Genomic DNA, 10,894 nt, shown 5'->3' with positions numbered 1-10,894 from the left:
TACCTAGAATACTGCAAGTTGCGTGGTTTCACAAGCTGCTACATATGGGCGTGTCCGCCGCTGAAGGGCGAAGACTATATCTTGTATTGTCATCCAGAAATTCAGAAGACGCCAAAATCTGATAAACTACGAGAGTGGTCAGTTCAGTTACCTTTTTGGGATGAACTTCGCTAGTTTTCATATGATATATACATCATCCAACTTCTCATCTTGTTCTTCGCAGGTACCTAGCAATGTTGAGAAAAGCTTCAAAGGAAGGGATTGTTGCAGAAACTATAAATCTCTATGACCATTTTTTTATGCAAACTGGTGAATGTAAAGCTAAGGTTACAGCAGCCAGGCTCCCGTATTTCGATGGTGACTACTGGCCAGGTGCAGCGGAGGATCTTATATACCAAATGAGTCAAGAAGAAGATGGCAGAAAGGGAAATAAGAAAGGGATGCTCAAGAAAACCATTACCAAAAGGGCGCTAAAAGCTTCTGGGCAGACTGATCTGTCTGGGAATGCGTCCAAGGATCTCCTGCTAATGCATAAAGTATTATTTTCTTCGCATTTGTATTCTTTTTTCATTTGTTTTCTTGTTAAATATGTTTACCTGTTTTTCCAGCTCGGTGAGACCATTCACCCAATGAAGGAAGACTTTATCATGGTCCACTTGCAGCCTTCTTGCACTCATTGCTGTATGCTGATGGTATCAGGAAATCGTTGGGTCTGCAGCCAGTGCAAGCACTTCCAGATTTGTGATAAGTAATACTTCGTCCCTTCTATTCCTATAATCCTTTCTTTGTTGTACTGCAAATAAGACTATGTAGAGATCCCGACCGATACTTTTTGTGGATGGATTATTTGTCTTTATTACTGATTAAGTTCTCTGCAATCTAAAATGTTATTCCGTTTTTCAGGTGTTATGAGGCTGAGCAGAGACGTGAAGACAGGGAAAGGCATCCTGTTAATTTTAAGGATAAGCATGCGTTGTATCCTGTGAGTTGCATTTGCTTGTTGGGGATATTTTCCTTTAGCTTTGTCTGTAATCAGTTGTATGAATGTTTGTGGTATTGATTTTGCAGGTCGAAATTACAGATATCCCTTCAGATACGAGGGACAAAGATGAGATACTCGAAAGCGAGTTTTTCGACACTAGGCAAGCATTTCTGAGTCTTTGCCAAGGTAACCATTACCAGTATGATACATTAAGGCGGGCAAAACATTCGTCGATGATGGTTCTTTACCATCTACATAACCCAACCGCTCCTGCGTTTGTCACGACCTGCAATGCTTGTCATCTTGACATTGAAACTGGTCAAGGCTGGCGCTGTGAAGTATGTCCAGACTACGATGTGTGCAATTCTTGTTACAGTAGAGATGGTGGAGTTAATCATCCTCACAAGTTGACTAATCATCCATCTTTAGCTGATCAAAATGCTCAAAACAAAGAAGCGAGGCAATTGCGAGTCTTGCAGGTATATTATTCTTCTGTTACTTTCTAAAGCTTGTGGTGCTTCTAACTTGGTCCTGAAGTTTCAAAGTAAAAATGTAACATGCTCTTTTTTCTTTTCGGATTTGCAGCTTAGGAAAATGCTTGATCTTCTGGTACATGCATCACAATGTCGTTCGCCACAATGTCAATATCCTAATTGCCGGAAAGTGAAGGGGCTATTCCGACATGGTATACAGTGCAAAGTACGTGCTTCGGGAGGTTGTGTTCTATGCAAGAAAATGTGGTATCTCCTTCAACTCCACGCTCGGGCCTGCAAGGAATCAGAGTGCCATGTACCTCGTTGCAGGTAAACACACGTTATGATGGTTCATGAAATTACGTCAACATTTCATTTGAGACTTGAAACATTTTTGGTCCATGTGATATTGTGTTGATTATCATTGTTAATATATCTCACTGTGTGTTCAGGGACCTGAAGGAGCATCTGAGAAGATTACAGCAGCAATCAGATTCACGGCGTAGAGCAGCTGTAATGGAAATGATGAGACAAAGAGCTGCAGAAGTCGCTGGGGGATCAGGTTAATCAAAACTTGTACATTTAGAAGGATCATAATCAAAGTTGCAAAAACCTTCACCCTTTTCCCAAAGGTAAACAACAAGAAAGATATAGAGCCACAAATCTTCATACGCCTCTTGGAAGAAGAAAAAGAAGAAGAACCAGTTAGAGAGAGAGACTGATTGTGAAATTAGCTTAGATTTGGTGTTTAACAGTCAACTGTCAGGGATTAACATGGGAGCGTAAAACCAAGAATGCGTCTTTCAGAAGATTTATCAGTTAGTTGGGTGTCAAAGAGGCAGAAGGAGAGAAGAAGAAGAAGAAGAAGAAGAAGAAGAAGAGGAAAGCCAGTCTTCTTCATAAGAGTGTTACGAGGTGGCTTGGTTGGATGATCTTCTGATTCTATACATACACACGCACACACACTTGCTCACTTTTTTTGTTTTGTTTTGGTAATTTATTGTATTTTTGTAAAATTGCCATTTCTGATTTGGGAATGGCAAGAGTGTAGCATATACAGTACGTTAACGTGTTTATTTTTTGTAAGCAAAGTAAGATAAGGTAGAGAGTCTTGTCCTTAGATTATATCTTCCACTCCTTGTTTTTCTAGTTATTTGTATTGATGATGATGAAACTGTTGTATTCACACTATTTGATCATATAATAATTTAGTTCTTTCATTAGATTTTGATGTTAAATACTTTAAATACTTGCATGTTTGTTAAATTTGGAGTTAGTTTTTGTGACTGTACTGTATTGTGAAAAAAAAAAAGAGAAAGGTTTGTATTTGAGAGACGAATCTCAAAGCCACGTAAGCAGGAGATTCTGGCTTACGTGGAGTTGGAGAAGAATGTAAAATTCCAAGCCACCAGATACTGACACGTGGGTAAACAAGATAGAGTCTCGAACAAGAACCACTCACTAGCTTTGTAATGGTTCACTTGACACTTAGGAAGAATCTAATCTGATGATGAGGAAACTGCAAGAAACAGAAAAAAAATCGATAAGAGTAATGATAATACACTTTCCGTCTCCTTCTCTCTATCGCACGAATTGCTTGACCAGTAGTAAAAGCAGAAGAAGAAGAACTCAGTGTCAGAGCCGCCTGGTGACTAGATCAGCGGCGGTTCTTCGTATATCCAAGGCGGCGGCGATCGGGGCCATAGCTGCAGCGGTTGTGATAGCTTCGGTATCTGTAGCTTCAGCAGAGCTTCCTCCGCCGCCTCAAGACGGAGAAACGCTATCTAATGTACCGCAAACGCTATCAGGTGAAGACTGCAAGAAACAGAGGATCCAACGACCCAAATCCAAGAACGCTGAGAAGTGTACCGTTAAATGCGTCAACACTTGTATTCGCAGTGGAGACGGAGAAGGACCGATCAACATCAGAAGGTCTCTAGTCTATATCTCTCTCCCTCTCTCTCTCTCTGGTCATATTCTTTCATCACTAATATTGTTTTTTTTTTCTGTCTTGTAATTGAAAAGGCCATTAGTGGTATTCAAGCAAGGGTTTCGTAGCCGTAATTACTGGTACATATAATAGTTTCTTCTTACATATATATAATATAGTTGTGTTGCTTTAATTAGCAAGCATGGATCTTAAAACAAGAGGAGCTGATTTCTTGTTTGTAGCTTAGTGGAATGTTCGGATATTTGCAATTTGATCGGAGATGGCTATGGACCCTGAATGAATATATATACAAGATTTAAACAACAAGGATGCAGCAGCAGCAGCAACAGAGGAGAATGAAACTGATCATATATATTATCTTCAGATTTTGTAGATTCTTGTCTTCTTTTTTTCTTCTTAATGAAAGATTAGTTGTTTGCACACGATATATAATCTCAATTTATACGATCGATAATACATAACACGTCGGCCAATTTGTTTTCTCCGTTAGTATATAAAGGCCCAATAGGTAGTAATATGGCATAATGGGTTTACAAATTGATACTTTTTCTCCGTCGAATACTACCCATTGGGCCTTTTTATTTTCTATCGTCAGCATTTTATCTTACTTTTTTTTTTTTTTTTTTTCCTGCACCAATAGCACTTTTATGTCCTAATCAAAAAGAAAAAAAATGAAACATGGCGCAGAAAAATGTTAGTGTTCCTGAGATTAAAATAAATGCTATTTTGCCAAATTATATTTAATACAATCCATGGTTCAACCAATTTGACCAACTGATCAAAAATTGTGAAAACGATATAATGTTTTCCGGAGACTTTTGATTTTTACAATTTGGATGTCTCAAATTCGCTCCTTTAATGATGATTTAGTTTTTGATTATGGACCTAATTTGATATGACTGCTAGCTGCAGTGTATCTAAAAACGGATATGTGAATTCATAGAATAATATCGAACATGTCATCGTCGACTTTGCTATTGCCGGCTTAAACATGTCTCTGGGCAAATTAAAAAAATGTCCCTTACCTATTTACTAATTTTTTTTAGGTTTGTTTAGTTCATATAATTTTTTTTGGTGCCTTTTCTAATTTACAATTTTTTTTTTGTGCCCTTAACCTACTTACTAATTTTTTTGGTCTTTTTAGTTCATATAATTTTTTTTGTGTCTTTTATAACTTACAAATTTTTTTTTTGTGCCATTTTAACTTAGAAAACAAAAATTTGTGTCCCTTTTAACTTATAAATTTTTTTTTTGTGTTTCTCTCTTATATGTATATGCCCCTTTAAACTGAACTCTACGTTACTATATACACATTTTTTTGTATTTTTATTTTAATCTAATTATTTATTGTTTTTGTTTTTAGTCTTCTGATAATTTACTTCTTATTTTTTTTTGTTTTTTTTTCTCATCGAAATAAAATTTATATTAATGAAATAGTAACATCTTCATACAATTGTTTTACTAACCAGCATGGAGGTGTAAAACACTCAAAATAATAAACACTTTGTAAACATCCATATTTAGCTAGTAAATGGGCTGTTTTGTTACAATTTCTGGATACAGATACAATAGAAAACGAGTGAAATAAAGTAGACCAGAAAACAATATCTCTGTAAATAGGTTCAATAGGGATATCAACATCAGATTTATTGGCGATTTTGGTTAAGGTCTCACAATCACCCTCGAATGTGACATCACGTAGTCCTTATTTTTTTTGTCTGTCTGGTGATTTCTTACCATAAACAGTAAAACTAATAATACGAGAGTTGGATTTGACCGTGAAATAGCTGTGGTCCCCTTAACTGCTGAATCTTATTCGTTCAGAAATCGATGCCTCACGACTCACGTATCCATGATCCCATTGGAGGGATCGGAGTAACATGTATTTGAAGAATGATCATACATTCATAATCATAGGTCATACCCATCAAATGATTATTAATTATTTTTAAGGGCTTATTTGCAAAAATTCGTTCAAAATTTAATTTCACGTATCCACGATCCCATTGGAGATAAATTTTTATTTTATTTTATAGGAGATGATTCTTGGTCTTCTATCTATTAAACTATCAGATTTTAAATGACGTGTTAGTAGGAAACAGTGCCATTCGTACACGTCCGAGTTAACGTATATTGATATCAATTAGCAATCCGTATAAACACGTCGTATGAATCTTTGTTGCCAGTTGCCACCAATCAATTCTCGAGGTGTTTATATAATTTATTACTGCGTATTAATGGACAATGCATATAGTTTAATAAGCATGTTGTTGTCTAAGGAAGGTATATCATAATTCCTTGTATTGGTAACTGTATGTATTTACAAAATGGTCATAATCGTCGTCTAGAATATAGACCAAGTTAATTGTTTACTAACACACACAATCTTATCATTTGTATGGCAGCCGACTTAAGGCCAAATTAAGATTACAACCACCATATAGAGAAGCGATATAATCATCAGTAGTAATTAAATTGGAAAGAGATAACATTTAGATGTTCGATATCTGAGCGTAAACTGTATATGTTTTTCCCATCAATGATCAAAGTCTACCACATCATATCTCTACCAGTATATCTTTTAGCCAAAATATTTAATATTTAAATTCATTAATACATCATATATGACCAATATATGCTGTTGTATGAATGTATGATCTATACATGGTAGAATATATTCCATAGATTTGATGTCAAAAAAAATATTATTGAGATATAAAATATATAGAGTTGAATAGATGTATTAGATTAAATCATAATATTAAAATATATTCCATAGAAAATCTAATTATGCGTTAATTGGAAAGTGACAATGTGTGAAAGATCAACAGTTTTTATTTAATAAATGGGATTATAAGAAGTATGGTCGACTGAGGGAAAATAATAAAAGACAGTAGAGAATTCACATATAAAATTCTATTATTAGGAATCACTTCATTAGTTGACAAAAGAAAAAAAAAATAGTTTATTTTTCGAAATAATAAATAAGCAAAATGTTGGAAAGTTTCACCTAATTCACTCCTAAACTCTGTTATAAATTCTCGTCTAGACAGCATCTTCCAACAACTCACACCACACTACATTCTTCATTCTCCTCGAAAACAACAACCCAAATGGGAGAAGCGGCGGAGCAAGCACGTGGCTTCCACGTGACCACCACCAGGAAGCAAGTCATCACAGCGGCTCTTCCCCTCCAGGACCACTGGCTCCCCCTCTCGAACCTCGACCTCCTCCTTCCTCCTCTCGACGTCAACGTTTGCTTCTGCTACAAGAAATCACTTAACATTACCAACACAGTGGCTCTTGAAACCCTCAAGACGGCTTTGGCAGAGACTCTCGTCTCCTACTACGCCTTTGCCGGCGAGATCGTGACCAATACTACCGGAGAACCGGAGATTCTCTGCAACAATCGTGGCGTAGATTTTGTGGAAGCCGGTGCTGACGTTGAGCTTCGAGAGCTTAACCTGTATGATCCTGATGAAAGTATTGCCAAGCTTGTTCCCATCAAGAAACATGGAGTCATAGCGATTCAGGTAACACTTTCAGCGTAAGACAACACTAGTTCATTACAACAACAACGTTATATTTATAACTCGTCTTTTTGTCTAATTGTCTGAACAGGTAACTCAACTGAAATGTGGAAGCATAGTTGTTGGCTGCACATTTGATCATCGTGTAGCGGACGCATATTCCATGAACATGTTTCTCTTATCGTGGGCCGAGATATCACGGTCTGACGTACCAATCTCTTGTGTACCATCGTTTCGAAGATCTCTGCTAAACCCACGAAGACCTTTGGTCATCGATTCATCTATAGACCAGATTTTTATGCCTGTCACCTCCTTGCCCCCTCCACAAGAAATTACCAATCCAGAAAATCTCCTTACGAGCCGTATCTATTACATAAAAGCGGATGCATTAGAAGAGCTCCAAACTCTAGCCAGCAGCTCGAACAACGGTAAAAGGACAAAACTTGAATCATTTAGTGCGTTTCTGTGGAAACTCGTGGCAGAGAAAACAGCTAAAGATCATCCAGTCCTGTGCAAGACCTCAAAACTTGGGATCGTCGTGGACGGAAGGAGGAGACTTATGGAGCAAGAAAACAATACTTACTTCGGAAACGTTCTCTCAATCCCATTTGGTGGACAGAGAATCGATGACTTGACTAACAAGCCACTGTCTTGGGTGGCCGAAGAGGTTCACAGATTCTTGGAGAGATCAGCGACCAAAGAACATTTTTTGAATTTGATCGATTGGGTTGAGACTCGCCGCCCAACACCTGCGGTTTCAAGAATCTACAGCGTCGGATCTGACGATGGACCCGCCTTTGTGGTTTCTTCCGGGAGGAGTTTTCCTGTGACCCAAGTGGATTTCGGGTGGGGCTCGCCGGTTTTTGGATCTTACCATTTCCCATGGGGAGGCAGCGCCGGATACGTTATGCCGATGCCAAGCTCAGTGGACGACGGAGATTGGATGGTTTACTTGCACCTTACGAAAGGACAGTTGAAGTTCATTGAGGAAAAGGCTTCTCATGTGTTTAAACCTATTGACAATGATTATCTCAAGATTTAAAAAATAAAAACCCTAATTTCGTAGTTCATGCGTTAAACCTATTGATCAATTTCTCCGGTTGGATATGTTTTTTTTTTCTCTCCTCATTTTATGTGATATTATGTTTTGCCTTGGGTCTTTGTATTTGAATAATTTTATTAGGCCCTGTTCGTTTCTCTATTAAGATGGATCATTTCAACGGAGATGAAAAAATGATGTTCGTTTTTGACCATTTATAGGAACATTTATACCACAAAACATGTCCCTTCTTCATCTCTCTCGACCAAAGAAGAGAAAATAGAGTTTTCGGATTCTCAATTTCAAGATTTGGTTCTCTATGTGAGATCTTGAATACATAAAGCACTATAGTGTGTGTTGTGTGGTCCAGTTTTCTTCATGGGAAAATTTGAGGTTAGGTGAGAGCTGATGGTAGTTTAGAGAGTGTCTAATGTGACATAGACAAGACTTCTTTTTGGTGTACTGGAATAATCTTGTAGCTGCATTATAATGACCTCTAGCATGACATTATATTGGAAGTTTCTTTCAAATTTATCTTTGTCATGAAGCTTTTCATGTTTTAATATTGCGTTATCTTTTGGAGATTTTGGTTTGTGAGCTTTTCTATTGTAAAAATCTTTTGGAATTATTTTTGGTATTGATATTGGGATTTTTGGAGTTTTTGTTTGTTATATTGTTGTTGATTTTTTCTTAATTGGCATAACATGTTTTAAATCTTATAAAAATTATATTTTATGAAAATAGAAATTTATAAATATCAAAAATAATAATATTGATATTCAGATTTTTGGAGTTTTTGTTTGGTATTGTATTTATATATTTTAAATCAATATGGTTAAGATTAAAAAAATTATTAGATCAAAACATAGATATTTTAGTCATTTTCTAATCAAATCCATTTAGAGAAGAATGTAAATAAACCAAATAAACATATTTTCATTCAGATGCATCATCCAAATGAACCAATTTTTTGCTTTGTTTGTTGGATCATTTGGATGAATCATTTAAATATTAATTTAGACGGAAATTCTAAATGATCAAACGAACAAGGTCTAAATGATCAAATGGTTCATTTGGATGGTTCAACCGTATAATGTACTATATATCTATCGAAATATTAATCAAATCATACCTCTCTGATGTGTTGTTCGATTACTTTATTAATGTTTCCCAATATAATACTTGTACGTTACCCGACTCCATTTTCTTTTGCCAACAACATACGTACTTCAATCGAGTATTTACTGAAAAATAATGGACCCCTGGGCACACGCCCTTTTGCCCTCCTCCTTAAGCCGGCACTGGATATGGATGGTGACATAAACAAATAGTAACACATTACTATGCTACAAATGTTCTTGAAAATTATTAGTTTATGTTTATATATACCGTATATAGCTTTTGTACGTAGTTCCTCTCATTCAATATGTGAAAATCACATCCTCACACATATAGTATTATAATTCGATCATGATACGTACCTCGACTACACGCATTTGGCGTCATTGCGTGCACTACCTCGACAACACGCATTTCATGTCATTAGAATGATCGCGTGCGCTAACAAAATACGTCTAGCCGCCAACGCAGATAAAACCAACCTCCTTGTATTTTAAATTAATGGTCCATTAAATTGACCATTAAAACTTTCTTTCACAATTTATATTTAAAACACTCGTCATTTATCTGTCAAATGTTTGTAGTAGATTCTTCTATTTGCTACTTGCAGTTTACCTATCATCATCAAAAAACAATTCCAATTACAAATATATGAAGAAAAAAATGACATGCTGTTATTGTTGAGTATATATATATATATAGCGATATAATCTGTTGAACTCTAATTTTTATGAGAGAAACCACATACGCAAATATTTTGACAATATATAAATAGTTCATTACTTAGAAAAAGTTGTTTGTTATGTAAGTTGATATATAGTATTGACTATATAGATATTACTAGCTAACTAGAGCTTGGTTCTTGTGTGGTTGTACCATTTAGAGTTTAGTCAAGACTACTCTGACTATAATTGATAACACTGTAGCTATTTATAGTTTATTTTTATTTATTAATTGGTTGTTCATCTTCCTAGTTGTTGTATTACAAATAGAAAATTAGGCAGATTTAACTACTAAACCTAGACCCACCTCTACTGATATAATATTAATGTGTATTGCTTCGATCTGTACTTATGGTTAAAACTTAAAGCGGTGATGTGTTCACTGCTTTTGTCGCTAGTCACTTTAAAATCACTACAAACTTCTTTTTTTCTTTTTTTTTTTTTTTCCAAACGTTCATGAAATGAGCATATCATAACTAATAATTTATATTTGTCTTTTTGCAAGTATTTTTAAGTTTTAAACATAGACATGCAAATATGGATAGTATATACTAGTCGACAGTTGAAAACTTCAATCGGGGTGTAAGGATACTTGTCATTTGTCAACGTGGACAAATTTTGTGTTGTAAAGGAAAAAAGTGTGGCTAAATTTTGTAATGTCGTTGGGGAAGATTTGAATATTCCGACTTCCGAGTCAAAGTCATTCTTAACAACTAAATGCCCTTTTTATTTTTGTCAACCAATAACATCCTTTCCAACGTTTAGTATCAGAAATTACGTAGTTATTTACTTAATTATTCCTAAAAAATTAAGAAATTATTTTATTTAAAATTTATAGTAAATCGATAATTATTAGGAATTAGCAGATTTAACATAATAAATAGATATATATATATATTATGGTTTGGTTCTACCAATGAAATATATTTTTTTTTCATTCTCTGAAACTGTTTTCAATTACACATGCAATCCTCTACTGTACAAGATAAACTGAATAAAGTTTGACTAAGTGTAACTCTTTAAATGTTGTAAAAACATACGTGTAGCGTATAATAAAATCGGGTATATAAAGCATTCG

The 10,894-nt window shown here is 35.4% G+C and overlaps 3 protein-coding genes across 3 annotated transcripts in view; all 3 read left to right on the top strand.

The window, feature by feature from the left end:
* The window catches only part of LOC104714185 (histone acetyltransferase HAC1), a 10,620-nt gene extending 7,950 nt beyond the window's left edge, over positions 1 to 2,670 (top strand). Inside the window, exons 13-18 of the mRNA XM_010431468.2 lie at positions 224 to 536; positions 609 to 748; positions 904 to 982; positions 1,069 to 1,461; positions 1,568 to 1,785; positions 1,908 to 2,670. Coding sequence (XP_010429770.1) covers positions 224 to 536; positions 609 to 748; positions 904 to 982; positions 1,069 to 1,461; positions 1,568 to 1,785; positions 1,908 to 2,022 — 1,258 coding nt within the window. The 3' untranslated portion in view covers positions 2,023 to 2,670. The remainder of the gene's footprint in view (positions 1 to 223; positions 537 to 608; positions 749 to 903; positions 983 to 1,068; positions 1,462 to 1,567; positions 1,786 to 1,907) is intronic.
* Positions 2,919 to 3,879, top strand: LOC104714184. Its single transcript, XM_010431466.2, has 3 exons — positions 2,919 to 3,387; positions 3,481 to 3,525; positions 3,628 to 3,879. The coding sequence occupies exons 1-3, from the start codon at positions 2,963 to 2,965 to the stop codon at positions 3,680 to 3,682; spliced, it is 525 nt and encodes a 174-aa protein (XP_010429768.1). The 5' UTR covers positions 2,919 to 2,962; the 3' UTR covers positions 3,683 to 3,879.
* On the top strand, positions 6,389 to 8,089 carry LOC104714183 (shikimate O-hydroxycinnamoyltransferase-like). The gene is made up of 2 exons (XM_010431465.2): positions 6,389 to 6,939; positions 7,028 to 8,089. The coding sequence occupies exons 1-2, from the start codon at positions 6,520 to 6,522 to the stop codon at positions 7,976 to 7,978; spliced, it is 1,371 nt and encodes a 456-aa protein (XP_010429767.1). The 5' UTR covers positions 6,389 to 6,519; the 3' UTR covers positions 7,979 to 8,089.

This window comes from Camelina sativa, chromosome 9 (genome assembly GCF_000633955.1).
Source record: "Camelina sativa cultivar DH55 chromosome 9, Cs, whole genome shotgun sequence".
Classification (NCBI taxonomy): domain Eukaryota; kingdom Viridiplantae; phylum Streptophyta; class Magnoliopsida; order Brassicales; family Brassicaceae; genus Camelina; species Camelina sativa.
Note: the sequence above shows the minus strand (reverse complement) of the source record. Positions and strands in the feature narration are given on the sequence as shown.

Bases quoted from the DNA above. Each gene is read 5' to 3' on its own strand.
- LOC104714184 (XM_010431466.2), top strand. From the start codon at position 2,963: ATGATGAGGAAACTGCAAGAAACAGAAAAAAAATCGATAAGAGTAATG. The intron at 3,388-3,480 runs GTCTCTAGTCTA...GTAATTGAAAAG, and splicing joins GGACCGATCAACATCAGAAG to GCCATTAGTGGTATTCAAGC. The intron at 3,526-3,627 runs GTACATATAATA...TCTTGTTTGTAG, and splicing joins TTTCGTAGCCGTAATTACTG to CTTAGTGGAATGTTCGGATA.
- LOC104714183 (XM_010431465.2), top strand. From the start codon at position 6,520: ATGGGAGAAGCGGCGGAGCAAGCACGTGGCTTCCACGTGACCACCACC. The intron at 6,940-7,027 runs GTAACACTTTCA...TTGTCTGAACAG, and splicing joins ATGGAGTCATAGCGATTCAG to GTAACTCAACTGAAATGTGG.